The 15,566-nt window shown below is 47.0% G+C and overlaps 1 protein-coding gene and 1 pseudogene across 1 annotated transcript; both read left to right on the top strand.

Moving 5' to 3' along the window:
• Positions 1-5,315: 5,315 nt before the first annotated feature.
• On the top strand, positions 5,316-6,990 carry LOC109753243 (dehydration-responsive element-binding protein 1B-like; annotated as a pseudogene).
• A 1,383-nt stretch (positions 6,991-8,373) lies between these two features.
• Positions 8,374-10,112, top strand: LOC109753256 (dehydration-responsive element-binding protein 1H-like). The gene has a single exon (XM_020312167.3). The coding sequence runs from the start codon at positions 9,225-9,227 to the stop codon at positions 9,960-9,962; it is 738 nt and encodes a 245-aa protein (XP_020167756.1). The 5' UTR covers positions 8,374-9,224; the 3' UTR covers positions 9,963-10,112.
• Positions 10,113-15,566: the final 5,454 nt, after the last annotated feature.

The raw sequence follows: 15,566 nt of genomic DNA, 5'->3' as shown, positions 1-15,566 counted from the left end.
TGGGAAGGACTCATTTGCACTTCACCACTCCCTTTTATCAGTAGCCAATAAAGTGTGAATAAGACTCTTCAACCGTAATAAAAGTGAATAGTGCGTCCATTATTGGCCCAGAACTCGAGTGAGCACGTACTCCATGATCCCAAATAAATCATTATAAGACAAAAAGTTTAGATTATATTTATGATTATATAGTACTCCCTTCGTTCCTAAATATAAGTCTTTTTAGACATTTCAAATGGATTACAACATGCGGATGCATATAGACATATTTTAGAGTGTAGATTCATTCATTTTGCTCCGTATGTAGTCATTTGTTGGAATCTCTAGAAAGACTTATATTTGGGAACGGAGGGAATATATAAAAAAGATTGCATGAACGAGCAAAAGACACACATAAGTGTGTTACACCAAATAATGGGTTGCCAAAGGAAAATCCAAGTAATGCAGAAAGAAATTGCTGATCTTGTTTTTGTGCTTTGCTTCGAGTTTGGACTATAAATTTATGATAGGTTATACTACTCCATTATTGGTCCAGAACTTGAGTATATAGGTTGCGTTTATGTATTCAAATACATTAGAGGTTTTGGAGGCTTTATAAAGGATTTTAGTTCTCGGTATGCGGATTCCACCACAAAACACGATGTGCAGGATAAGTTTCCATGGACTCACTTGCACGGTCAAAACCATGACTCTTCCTTTATTTTCGTGTCAAAAATTTCTCACAGCGACATGTGATACTGCATTCAATGGAGGGACAAAGGAATAACCCATTTTTTGTGAAAAACAGAAGTATAGAACATACACGCAATGTTAATCTTCAAGAGTCATTTTTAATTAATATAGTAGCAAGGAGGTCAAAATAGATAAATAGTTTCCAACATTGTTTCTGTACTAAGGTAATTTTTACAGCGATTCCATGGCTCCTAGGCGTCCTTCATACACATCGCACAAATTGGAGAGGCAACGACGAAGGATGTCAGCGGCATGCGTAAGAAGGATCGTCGACATGTTGGGGAACATAGTAATTTTAAAAATTTCCTACGCACACACATGATCATGGTGATGCATAGCAACGAGAGGGGAGCGTGTGTCCACGTACCCTCATAGACCGAAAGCGGAAGCGTTAGCACAACACGGTTGATGTAGTCGTACGTCTTCACGATCCGACCGATCCAAGTACCGAACGCACGGCACCTCCGAGTTCAGCACACGTTCAGCTCGATGACGTCCCGCGAACTCCGATCCAGCAGAGCTTCACGGGAGAGTTCCGTCAGCTCAACGGCGTGATGACGGTGATGATGTTGCTACCGACACAGGGTTTCGCCTAAGCGCCGCTACGATACGACCGAGGTGGAATATGGTGGAGGGGGACACCGCACACGGCTGGAATAGATCAAGAGATCAATTGTTGTGTTTAGAGGTGCCCCCCTGCCCCCATATATAAAGGAGGGAGGGAGAGGCCGGCCCTAGAGGGGGCGCGCCAAGTGTGGGGAGTCCTACTAGGACTCTCAAGTCCTAGTAGGATTCCCCTTTCCTTTCCGGAGCAGGAGAGAAGGAAAGAGGGGGAGAGGGAGAAGGAAAAGGGGGCTGCACCCCTTGTCCAATTCGGACCAGAGGGGGGGCACGCGCCTCCTTCCTTTTGGCCTCTCTCCTCTATTCCCGTATGGCCCAATAAGGCCCAATACTTCTCCCGGTGAATTCCCGTAACTCCCCGGTACTCCGAAAATACCAGAATCACTCGGAACCTTTCCGATGTCCGAATATAGTCGTCCAATATATCGATCTTTACGTCTCGACCATTTCGAGACTCTTCGTCATGTCCCCGATCTCATCCGGGACTCAGAACTACCTTCGGTACATCAAATCACATAAACTCATAATACAATCGTCACCGAAACTTTAAGCATGCGGACCCTACGGGTTCGAGAACTATGTAGACATGACCGAGACACGTCTCCGGCCAATAACCAATAGTGGAACCTGGATGCTCATATTGGCTCCCACATATTCTACGAAGATCTTTATCGGTCAAACCGCATAACAACATACGTTGTTCCCTTTGTCATCGGTATGTTACTTGCCCGAGATTCGATCGTCGGTGTCTCAATACCTAGTTCAATCTCGTTCCTAGCAAGTCTCTTTACTCGTTCCGTAATACATCATCCTGTAACTAACTCATTAGTTACAATGCTTGCAAGGCTTATAGTGATGTGCATTACCGAGTGGGCCCAGAGATACCTCTCCGACAATTGGAGTGACAAATCCTAATCTCGAAATACGCCAACCCAACAAGTACCTTCGGAGACACCTGTAGAGCACCTTTATAATCACCCAGTTACGTTGTGACGTTTGGTAGCACACAAAGTGTTCCTCCGGTAAACGGGAGTTGCATAATCTCATAGTCATAGGAACATGTATAAGTCATGAAGAAAGCAATAGCAACATACTAAACAATCAAGTGCTAAGCTAACGGAATGGGTCAAGTCAATCACATCATTCTCCTAATGATGTGATCCCGTTAATCAAATGACAACTCATGTCCATGGCTAGAAAACTCAACCATCTTCGATTAACCAACTAGTCAAGTAGAGGCATACTAGTGACACTCTGTTTGTCTATGTATTCACACATGTATTATGTTTCTGGTTAATACAATTCTAGCATGAATAATAAACATTTATCATGAAATAAGGAAATAAATAATAACTTTATTATTGCCTCTAGGGCATATTTCCTTCACAACACTGTTCAAAGGATAGGTATGGTCGACTAGAACGGGGGGGGGGGTTGAATAAGCGACTGACAATTTTAACTTTGTTCACAAATTTAGGCTCAAAGATATATGATAAGCATAACACACAACAAGTGCAAGCAAAGGTAAACATAAGATAATAACAGCATGCACAAAGTGAAGGATAGACGTAACCGCAATTGGAGATGATGGAGACGAGAATGGGTTTCCAAAGTTCTCTCTTTTGGGGGAGGTACGTCCGTTGCAGGGGTGTGGAGGCACAATACTCCTCAAGTGTCCCAATGACTCACCCTATTCTCCTCACATCCTCGCACAATGCAAGTTGTCGTGAAACCACTTGCGGTCCCCTTGAAGGCGACAATGAAAATCTGTACAAACAAGGTTAGGTCAACTTTCACAACTTAATTGGAGGCTCCCAACACTACCATGAAGCTTCACTACAATGGACCGTGGCTCTGAAGTAAACCTCTTCCATCTCAGGTGTGCCCAAACACCCAATAGTAATAAGATCCACAAGAAATGTATGGGGGGATCAAAATTCCTTTGGTTGAAGTGTAGATCTATGTCTCCTCCCTCAATCCCTAGCACATCAATAAGTTTGGTTGGCTATAGAAGGAGATCGTGCAAGATAGAGCTTAGGGCATTAATGGAGGAGAGAGGGAGACAGGAAGTGAGTGGGAGGAGAAAGAACTCCCACCTTAAAAAGCCCTCCTCTAAATCCAATCGTTATGTGCAAAAGAACTAGAGTGGTAGAACCGCTCAGGTGAGCGGTACAACCCCTTTTGCAACATACCGTGCCTGCCCGGGCCAGAGTTGTACAACGGCTCAGCCACGGTTGTGCAGGTTATAAATAATGACCGGAAAAACCGCATAGGAACCGCACTACCATCATGCCCAAACTCGAGGGAATCATGCCTCGGGAGGTGGAAGGGCCGGTATGAACACGCACATAGAGATAGGAGTGGCCGTGGAGAACCAGGCGGTACATCCGCCTGGTCACCCGGTTGTACCGTTTATTATGCAATAACGGGAACAATCGCTTGGCCACTACCCGAGTACCACTTCCAAACCTGAGGGAATCACCCTTCGGATGGTAGTCGAACCGGTGCATACTCCGGTAGTACCGCTCACAAAGGAAGTGGTACGAATGCACTAGACAGCGATACAACCACCGTGGCAATGCAAGCAATGTCCACTCCATGAAGGAGTAGTAAAACCACTTGCATGAGCGGTACAATTGCTTGGGTGGCAATTGCACTAGTTAGACTTGGAGTTTTCTCCTTGAAACGGATAGGAAGGAATATGTGGGTGTAATATGAATTTGTGGATGTGTTTTGATTTCACATGTACCTTATGATGCGGAACCCCTTTTAATAGTACAGATTTTCTATGACCAAAGAAATAAACACGACAGAAATGTCGTCTTCGCTCTTTTCCTTACAGTGGGGTGCCTAACCGTTTTGTGCTATATATGCATGCTTGTGTAGCTCAAGCAGGCGGTTAGCCCACAAACTACGTTGTCATCAACACCAAAACACTTAAGGCGGGAAGCCCTTGCAGCTGTGTTTTGCAGGAGAGATTGCACGAAGGAGCTGATTAAGGTGAAGGCTACCAAACGCGAGAACGATCACTCACGAGGGGGAGTCGAGATGTGCAAGGCGTTTGTCGATACAGAATTGAGGAATGCAGCACACATCATCTTCTCGGAGGCCAACGATAAGCAGAGCGCGCTCGGATGCCGAATCGTAGAAGACCGGAATTGACCTTGAATAGTCGCCGCAACAGGTGACATCTCTGACCCCGAGTGAGAGAGCCTGATGTGGATGTGTCATGGGGATAATTCCCGCGGAGAATGTCTCCACCACCACCTGATTCCGCTCCGTCTTCAGCAGCCGCCTTGCCATCCTGTTGAATAGGTACCTAGTGCTGATTAGTTTTAATTTCCTAAGTTAGAACTATAGATGATGAATTTCCCCAAGTTAAAGTCATATATTATGATTTTCATATCTTTACACCCACAAGCTTCAAGCTTCGAGAGACTGCAAGTTTTTGTGCTGCAGGTGGCACCAGCGAGCGGCGGGTGGCAAATAATGTCAAACTTGTTCATGATCGTGGTATTACCAATTAATATTAAGGCTAGTATCATTAGGTTCTAGAGTTACTGTAGTATGATTTATCTCTAATTTGGTCTGCACTTGCTCTTTATATATTGTTCTTAGTAGCTTGGGACTTGGTTCAGTTTTGTTTGGATTTGTAAGACTATGAACTCTAGTCATCTGTTCGTGATCAGTGTGTCATCCATAGTGATATGTGTCATTTCATGCTGACGTGTACCCATGATGATTAATTTGGAACTTGTAAATTTTCTAATTGATGTAAATTGATAAGTGATGGGCATGATCATCCGCCCGCCACTGTTGTTTACTCTATCAGTGGCGGGCGGGCCATGTTAATAGTGGTGGGAGAAGGGCCTCATCCCTCACTGATGGATCTTTTACCCCTGTCACTGCTAGACCGTCCTACATTAGTGTCGATGTTGGTATTTCTTTTCGGCCCAGTTTTTTTTGACCGATTCTCGCATAATCTTGAGAATCGATGATGGTTTTTCAACACCTGTTGGAGATACTCTAACGTCGCATTTTGGGGCGAACCAATCTATGGTTGAGTGATTAGAGGGACTGTGGTATTCTCAGTCCATCAGAGTTTAAGTCCTGATGCTCGTATTTATTCTTGGATTTATTTCAGAATTTTCGGTGATGTGCATTCAGTGGAACGAGACGTTTCCGTCGACGATGAGGTGCCTACGGTGACTTTGTAAATTTTAAAATGATATGTCGGCTCAGTCTTTCGAAGGTGTTCATAGGAATAGGGTGTGAGTGTGTGCGTTCATAGGGGTAAATGTATGCACGTGTATATAAGCGCTTTCGTCTGTACTGTGTTAAAAAAAAGTCAAGCTCTGGGCGGGCCTTCGTCCTCAATGTGTATGTCCAACAGGTCCGAGAAGACGTGATACTTATACATTTGTTTATTTCTTTATTTCGACCACAAAGATGCTATGTTTCGCCTAGCTCGATATTTATTGATCTCTCAAAATCAAAATATCTAGTACTACTCGAGTGCAAAACTTGCTTTTGCCTTCTTCCAGTCCAGTAACTTATATCCAAACAAGGCACTGAGCGCGTGACCAACCACCTCCGCATAGCCGCGCTAATGCTATGCCGGCGCTGTCCACCCGAGCGCCGCGGCGAACAAGTACACCCGGCCGGCCTTATCCAGCCACCGTCTCTCTCAACGCAGGAGGTCACACTTCATGAGCTCCTCCACTAGCTTCGACCGAAACATGGACGCCGCATCCCCGCCCGACGACTAGGAGCAAGGGCCGCACCGGACGGTGTGGTCAGAGCCGACAGAGCGGCCGCCGGGGCGCACCAAGTTCAAGGAGACGCGCCACCCGGTGTGCCGTGGCGTGCGGCGCCGTGGCCTGGCCGGGCGGTGAGTGTACCAGCTGCGCGTGCACGGGACGATGGTGTCCAGGCTCTGGCACGGCACCTTCGCCACCGCTGAGACGGCGGCGCGCGCGCTCGCGCTCTCCGGCCGCCACGCCTGCCTCAGCTTTAACTACTCCGCCTGTCGGATGCTGCCCGTTCTCGCGGCCGGGTCGTTCGGCTTCGGCATTGCACATGTGATAAAGGACGCCGTGGCCATCGCCGCGTGGCGGTCCAGCGCAAGCAACCGCTTGTGTCTCCGACGGAGATAGCCGACTAAGACGAGGACGCCCATAGCTAGCCGACGCCGAGCGCGCTGTCCATATTCCATGTCCAGCGACTTGTTGGACGAACTCTGGTTTGGCGGCATGGACGCGCCATACTACGCGAGGTTGGCGCAGGGCATGCTCGTGGAGCCATAGGCCGGCGGAGATTGGCGGGAGGACATCGGCGAATAGAGCGGCCTGGAGACGCCCTTTGGATATTGAGCTTGCTCGAGTAGAGCAGCGTAAACTAGTGCTATTATTCTATGGAGCTAGTGCTTGCTTCAGTATTCGTGTAAATTAGTGCTAGTATTACATACTACTACTCCTATTTCTGTTCTTCCAAATATGAGAAGAAACAGAGTAGGCATGGAGGGCAATTTCTTTTTCCCCAATGTGTTCATTGACATATCGGGAAAGTTTCCGATTTCTATTTTTGGGAAGGACTCATCTGCACTTCACCACTTCCTTTTATCAGTAGCCAATAAAGGGTGAATACTCTTCTACCGTAAATAAAAGTGAATAGTGCGTCCATTATTGGTCCAGAAGACCAGAACACGAGTGAGGACGGACTCCATGAATCCAAATAAATCATTTTACGACAAAAAGTTTAAGTGAACGTTATATTGTATGTATAAAAAGCTTACATGAAGGAGCAAAGGACACACAGAAGTACGTTACACCAAATAATGGGTTGCCAAAGGAAAATCCAAGTGATGCAGAAAGAAATTGCTGATCTTGTTTTTGCGCTTTGATTCGAATTTGGACTATAAATTTCCGACAGGTTATACTACTCCATTATTGGTCCAGAACTCGAGTATATAGGTTCTGTTTATGTATTCAAATATGTTTATAGTTTTTGGGGTCTTTATCAAGGATTTTAGTTCTGGGTATGCCGGTTCCACCGCAAAACATGATGCACATGATAAGTTTGCATGGACTCACTTGCACTGTTGAAACCTTGACTGTTCCTTTAATTTCGTGTAAAATTTCTCTCAACGATGTAACTGCATTCAATCAAGGGACCAAGGTATAACGTTGGCATATATATTACTTTTGTGAAAAACAGAAATATAGAACATATACGCAATGTTAATCTTTATGAGTCATATTTTCAGTGTGCACACATACAAGATCACCCCCATCACTTTGACATGGTCACTCTTCTTGTTGATTTAGACACCAACAAAAAAGATCAAGAAATATGATGGGCATCCCATAAATTTCTAGATTTACTTAGTGAATCGCCAGTTTGAAGTAGGAGGAAGAGACTATGGTGACATAAGGAAGGTTATGAAGAGGGATGATTAAGCTGACGGGCTTCATGCACAGGTGCTCGACATGCGCCCGGTGTGGTTAATGTTGATGTCATCCCCTCTCGCTTGATTAAACTTTGTCGACAATGGTTTATCTAATGATGGAATGGGAGGATGAAACACGGTAATAGAAGGAGACATAACTAGCTAGGTGGAGCAAAGCTACAAAAAAAAGGTTATGCAGGCCAAGCTAAAGGAAAGCACGAAATGAAAATCAATAAGCCTTTTATGACTTCCATAAGCATTGGTAAGTACTAAGTACTTTTTGTACTCATTGGTTGCAAGATCAATAGATGATGTCGAACTAAAATTTGGGGAAAGAATTAAAAAAAGGAAATTACACATATGCTTGTTTCCTAGGTTGGCCGTCGTCTCCACACAGGGATGGATGCGAGTATTATAATTTTTGGATATAATTTATGGAACTTCCTTTTTCTCTGCCTATAAGATTGTGTTGGTATGCTAGTAATTATATTTGCTGATGGGCTGGGCGGTCCAAGACACACTTTTGTCCTCCAGCATCTCTGAATGATTGTACCTACACGCCTCCTCCATGTTTTTCTTTGCTTTAGATTTTTTGGCAAGCATAAAGGAGCTAATTGCATCCGCAATACGAAAAGCAAAAGTCCCTCATTGATCGAGTATGGTTTTGGTGTGGTACCCGCTACACTACCAGGAAAGCACATAAAAGTTATCATTGAAAACTATGTTCAAGTACGAATCTGACGATATAATTTTTTGTAACATGTATTAATATTTTATTAGTTAAATCTATGGTCAAAATCTGATACAAATACGAAGGAGACTAATAAATCATGACGGAGGTAGTACCCGCTACACTACCAGGAAAGTACATAAAAAGTTACAATTGATCCAAACAAGGCCAAATGTTATCACATGAAAACTAAATACACTTTCACATCAAAAGAACACACTAATCTGATGCTAGGATGAGAACGCCGCGAATAGGATACACCAACACACCAAAATTAGCAAGTTGGCCGTCACCCACGTTTTCTGGCACCCAGCCGACAAGCACAAAACGCGGTTAAAAAGATACTTCATGCATGCCCATGGGCCGTGAGCTGATGGAGGGAAGCTGCCTTTTCTTTGCTTAACGCTGCAAACCCCCTACACGTCTACACCGAGGAGTCACGCTACACGCGTCGGCCGGGGAGCGGTCCAGCGCCGCACACCACAAGCTGTCCCCGCGCCGACGGGCAAAGCCGTCGCCTTTCACCGCGTACCGCAAAACTATAAATAAGCACACTCTAGGCAAGCCACTGGTTTACTTAGTACTCCAAGTCTCATAGCCACCAAGGCAGCAGCCATCACGCCTCCTACTCCAGCCAGCCAACTAGCCTAGCAAAAGTACGTACGACCGCCTAGCTTGCTCGGCAGAGCGGCAATGGACACGGGCCCCGAGCGCAACTGGAACTCGCCGGCATCCCCGCCGTCCTCGCTCGAGCAGGGGATGCTGACGTCGCCTGCGTCGCCGACGCCGAAGCGCCCCGCGGGGCGCACCAAGTTCAAGGAGACGCGCCACCCGGTGTTCCACGGCGTGCGCCGCCGGGGCAGCAACGGCCGGTGGGTGTGCGAGGTGCGCGTGCCGGGGAAGCGCGGCGAGCGGCTCTGGCTCGGGACGCACGTCACCGCCGAGGCGGCCGCGCGCGCGCACGACGCCGCCATGCTCGCGCTGTACGGCCGCACCCCCGCCGCGCGCCTCAACTACCCCGACTCGGCGTGGCTGCTCGCCGTGCCCTCCTCCCTCCCCGACCTGGCGGACGTCCGGCGCGCCGCCATCGGGGCCGTCGTGGACTTCCTGCGCCGGCAGGAGGCGGGCGCCAGCGCCGGCGCCGGCGCCGAGGTGGCCCACGTCGACGGGATCGCCTCCGCCGCGTCGGCGCCAGACAATGCCAGCTCGTCGGCGGCGGCATCCCACTCCCAGCCGCCATGCGCCAATGCGGGGTTCGAGGTGCCGGACGCATTGTGCCACGACATGTTCGAGCTCCACACGTCCGGCGAAATGGACGCGGGCACGTACTACGCGGACCTCGCGCAGGGGCTGCTCCTGGAGCCGCCGCCGCCGCCGTCCAGCGGGGCGAGCTCGGAGCACGGAGATGATGCGGCGCTATGGAACCACTGATGACACCGAGGGACTCCGGTCAAAACTATCTTCGCTACTATTACGTTGATTTATTTCTTTATTATTTATTCCGAAAAAGCGCCCCGTACGTGGACCTATGGTCGGCATAATAAAATGGCGGGATATTTGGGCGCATCAAAATCGGCCTCACACGACCACATACTTCTGGACATACCAAGTCTGGCCAGCGAGAAAGAAGTACTACGCCTCTTATTAAAATAAGACCAACCCAAGGGCTAACCCTTATTAGTTTTTTATAGAAGAAACTCCGTGAGCACCGCGCGTCTGTGCCGGAACTCGAACTCGGATGGGCTGGCAGCAAACTCAGCTACCCAGCCAACGGGTCGACGCCCTAAATGAGCTTATAAAAGGCGATGAACAGGAAAAGCGAAAGGCGGCACCGGCCGGCTGACACGAATGCCAGCCGTAAAATAATGAACCCGCAAGATGGTCCAGAAATAGGTGCCGTTGGTTCACTTGCGATTACTATAAGGAGCGAGCGACGTCCACTAGTTCCTGCAGCTGGATATTTCCCCGCTCCGGCCTCCAGGGGGTAAACTGCAATTAAGCCACAAGATGTGGCCGAGACCCTCCCATGTCAGCCGGTGAAAGCACGAGAGCACTGAATATAGTATGATGACTTTTCCTTCGAGATTTCGATTTCGTGCCCAGAGATCGTTGTCACTGCCCGAGCGGTCGCTTCAGTGGGGATGGGTCGCTGTCCGTGACCGTGAGCCAGGAAGCAGGCAGCTGGGACCGTCGCCTGGTGGTCCGGCGCGTCACTCTCTCGCCCAGGCCCAGCACGCAGGTCAAGATGCATTCCGAGGATATTTATAATGTTTGCCACAAAAGTGCACCTCCCGCTTGCGATATTTGATGTCCGCTGGGGGCAAAAGATCTTACGCGTAGTGCCATGAAGCTGCCTGCCCCAGAATAGGCTGTATTTCTTCGCGCGCGGTCACCATAACGGGCAGCATCCATCCACTAGTTTGCTCGTGTAGATTAGAGGCAGGGGGGTGGTCCAGGTACGCTAATCAATCCACAGGAGGCCTCCACAGGATGTGGTAGAGACCCATCCAACTTCCTCGTCTGGCGGTTAAAGCCATCTCCTATCTGTATCACTCACTGGTGAGGCAGCTGACCGTGGCTTTGAGGGAGCAGCTGCATGGTCGTACATGCACGTCGCGCTCTGGGCTCCCCTCCTACGCATCCTATGGCCAGCAGGGTGCAACATGCCACGATGTGATATGTGTTACGCGTGGGCGCAGGTCCGCTCTGGTGCACATGCCCGCCGCCCAAATTCACGTGATTCTACTGAAGGGGCCGCGTTTGGTCCCGCCCTGGGTAGATATTTTCAGTTCCATTATTATGCAAGCAGTTTTTTTTTCATCCCCCCGCCCCCACCCCACCCAAAAAAATATGCAAGCAGTTTTCTCATACATTTTCCTTTTTATTTGCACCAGAAAAAGGTGAGTTAGTATTTCTCGCTCGGCCGAGAAATTTCTCGGTCTATGTTCACAGCCATTAGATGAAGATTTTCAGCCCAATTTATTAAGGCCAATAGACTTATGGAATGTTCAGATCCATGTGCATCCAGCAGGAATTGAACCCGTAAATCTACAAATTATGAGTTGTGCGCTCTAACCATTCAGCCATGGATGTTTTACATGGAAAACTTTGTTTTTGCCACTCTAATATATGACCACTTTACTTATGCCACTCTCAAATAGGACATCTCATTTTTGCCAGCAAAAGTTTTTGACAATGTATCACAAATGTCATTCTGTGGCAAAAGAAAAAAATCATTTCACTTTCGCCACTCTTACCATTTGACTATATATTGGTTCTTGCGTCTAGAAAAATGATTATTTCTCATATTCTGATAAATAATAAGCCTAAAAACAAAGAGAGCTCACATTCTTCATGATAATCCACAATATGAATGGCCACCGTCATAAGCTCGGCTAATTTGTGAAAAAATTGTTATCTTTGATCTTAGTACATTGGAAATTTATTGTCTTTTGAGGTGTGTGTGTGTGTGTGGGGGGGGGGGGGGGGGGGGATACTAATATTACTTATGGCCCTCTTGGCATCCATGTAAAAGTAATCACATATTAGTATATCACTTTACAATGGTATTTTTACTAGCTACCAATGAAACAACCCAACCACTGCATTTCCTTGTATATTGTTCAGGGGTCTTGGTGTAATTTTTATTATGCTTGCACTAGTAGAAAAAGGGTCAAATGTGAAGCACATTAGTGCCGGTTTGATTTTGAGCCGACACTAATGTGTCCATTAGTGCCGGTTCCAACGGGTAGCCGGCCGCTCTCATTAGTATCGGTCGTGGCGAACCTTTAGCACCGGTTCGTGCCATGAACCGGTACTAAAGTGAGTGGTGGCAGGATGTTGTCAGTCTGGGGCCCCTCCAACACCTTTAGTACCGGTTTGTGTCACGAACCGGTACTAAAGGTCGTCCTACATAAACCCTTCGTCCACCCGAGCTCGCTCTGTTCTTCCCCTTTCCCCTCTCCTCTCTGTTCTTCCCCTCTTCCTCTCGAGCTCATCCCACATTTTGCCCAAAATTTGTCAAGATTTGAAGGCCCCCATCCATTCAAATAATCACAAAGGTTAGCAACTTTGTCCTTTCATCTCTCATTGCTAGATTAGCTCTTGCAATGCTTTATATAGTGATTAATTTGGGAGGAATTATATGTGCTAGTATTTGATTTATATGCAATTTGAGGTCAAAAATAACACTTAGTTTGCATATGTAGGTGTGGTTTACTTAGTGCCTTCTAAATCTCCGCCGTAACCACCGTCGATCGCCCGCACCGTCCTGTCGCCGGCACCACCTTGTGGTGAGCCTCTTGTTCATGAATGTTTTATATAAAAAATTGATGTTTGTGTGATTTGGATATATAGTTACTCGTATAATTATCTTACCCGTACGTTGTTTGTTATACATAGTGCCATGGTTTTGATATCCGTCCCCATCGGCCTTCGTCCTTGTTATGATTCGGATGTGGTATATTCTCTTATAAAACTAGTTGTTGCATTTCGTGTTTATGACAAATTATGCCCATCAAGTTGACATAGATATTTTTATCTAGGAGGTTTGTGAACCGGAAATTCCAACAGACCCTATTGTCGAGAGGTTAAATTTAGTTGAAAGAGAAAACGAGTATTTGAAAGAAAAATTGAAAAGAATTGAGGGGGAGAAGATGGAATTGGAGTTGCATGTTGTCGTTGTCGTCGATGATCACAAGATCAAGATGGAGAAAATGCGCTTGAAGATTAGAAAGATTAGAAAATATGCCATTGATAGTGAGACTTGGTATCATTATGATGTTGGATCAATTGTTACCTTAGTTGCGATCTTGATCGCATTTGTTGTTGCATTTAAATGCTTTAGTTAGAGAGTTATTTGTTTGTTGCATTTAAGTGTTGTATGAACTTTATGTATGAACTTGTATTAATTTGGTATTTTCGGTGTTGTGTAATGAAGATGAGCCGACAATGGATGTACGATGACCAATGCTCTCCCGAGTTCATTAATAGCGTGCAAACTTTTCTGCTTGCGGCTGAGGCAAACAAGCGGGCGGATGGTTTTATGCCTTGTGCATGTGCTGGCTGTAAGAATGATCACAATTACTCTAAGTCAAGAACCATTCACGTCCACCTGTTTGAGTCCGGTTTCATGCCCCACTATAATGTTTGGACCAAGCACGGAGAAAGAGGGGTTATGATGGAAGACAATGAAGAAGAAGAGGACGACGACAGCTATCCTGGCCATGGGTTCCCTGAATACGATGATACAACAATGGGGGAAGAAGCTGAGCCGGCAATGCGGGAAGAAGCTGAAGAAGAGGCATGAGATGAGCCCGCTGATGATCTAGGTCGGGCCATTGCCGATGCAAAGAGAAACTGCACAAGTGATTTGAAGAAGAAGAAGTTGCAGCGCATGTTAGAGGATCACAAGAAATTGTTGTACCCGAATTGCAAAGCTGACAAGAAAAAGTTGGGCACCACACTGGAATTGCTGCAATGGAAGGCAGAGAATGGTGTATCTGACAAGGGATTTGGAAAGTTGCTGGTAATGATAAAGAATATGCTTCCAAAGGACAACGAATTGCCCGAGAGTACGTACGAAGCAAAGAAGGCTGTCTGCCCTCTAGGGTTAGAGGTGCAGAAGATACATGCATGCCCTAATGACTGCATCCTCTACCGTGGTGAGTACGAGGATTTGAACGCTTGCCCGATATGCGGTGCATTGCGCTATAAGATCAGCCGCGATGACCCTGGTGATGTCGAGGGCGAGCGCCCCAGGAAGAAGATTCCTGCCAAGGTGATGTGGTATGCTCCTATAATACCACGGTTGAAACGTTTGTTCCAAAACAAAGAGCATGCCAAGGCAATGCGATGGCACAGAGAAGGCCGTAAGAAAGACGGAAAGTTGAGAGTACCCGCTGACGGGTCGCGCTGGAGAAAAATCGAGAGAAAGTACGGGAAGGAGTTTGCAGATGACGCAAGAAACATATGGTTTGGTCTAAGCGCAGATGGCATTAATCCTTTTGGGGAGTAGAGCAGCAACCATAGCACCTGGCCTGTGACTCTATGTTTGTATAACCTTCCTCCTTGGTTGTGCATGAAGCAGAAGTTCATTATGATGCCAGTACTCATCCAAGGACCTAAGCAACTCGGCAACGACATTGATGTGTACCTAAGGCCATTAGTTGAAGAACTCTTACAGCTGTGGAATGGAACAGGTGTACGTGCGTGGGATGAGCACCGACAGGAAGAATTTGACCTAAAGGCGTTGCTGTTCGTGACCATCAATGATTGGCCTGCTCTCAGTAACCTTTCAGGACAGACAAACAAGGGATACCGCGCATGCATGCACTGTTTGGATGATACTGACAGTATATATTTGGACAATTGTAGGAAGAATGTGTACCTGGGACATCGTAGATTTCTTCCGAGCAGGCATCCCGTAAGAAAGAAAGGCAAGCATTTCAAAGGTGAGGCGGATCACCGGACGAAGCCTCGCCACCGTACTGGTGCTGATGTACATGATATGGTCAAGGATTTGAAGGTAGTCTTTGAAAAGGGTCCTGGCGGACAACATGTTCCGAATGACGCTGACGGACGCGCACCCATGTGGAAGAAGAAATCTATATTTTGGGACCTGCCCTATTGGAAAGACCTAGAGGTCCGCTCCGCAATCGACGTGATGCACGTGACGAAGAATCTTTGCGTGACCCTGCTTGGCTTCTTGGGCGTGTATGGGAAGATAAAAGATACACCTGAGGCACGGGAGGACCAGCAACGTATGCACGGAAAAGAGGACATACATCAGGGTCATGCAAGCTACGCTCTTACCAAAGAAGAGAAGGAAATCTTCTTTGAATGCCTGCTCAGTATTAAGGTACCGTCTGGCTTCTCGTCGAATATAAAGGGAATAATAAACATGGCAGAGAAAAAGTTCCAAAACCTAAAGTCTCATGACTGCCACGTGATTATGACGCAACTGCTTCCGGTTGCATTGAGGGGGCTTCTACCGGATAACGTTCGATTAGCCATTGTGAAGCTATGTGCATTCCT

Source organism: Aegilops tauschii, chromosome 5 (assembly GCF_002575655.3).
Source record: "Aegilops tauschii subsp. strangulata cultivar AL8/78 chromosome 5, Aet v6.0, whole genome shotgun sequence".
NCBI classification, from domain to species: domain Eukaryota; kingdom Viridiplantae; phylum Streptophyta; class Magnoliopsida; order Poales; family Poaceae; genus Aegilops; species Aegilops tauschii.
Note: the sequence above shows the minus strand (reverse complement) of the source record. Positions and strands in the feature narration are given on the sequence as shown.

What these genes read in the sequence shown, in the direction of transcription:
- LOC109753256 (XM_020312167.3), top strand. Translation starts at nt 9,225, where the DNA reads ATGGACACGGGCCCCGAGCGCAACTGGAACTCGCCGGCATCCCCGCCG.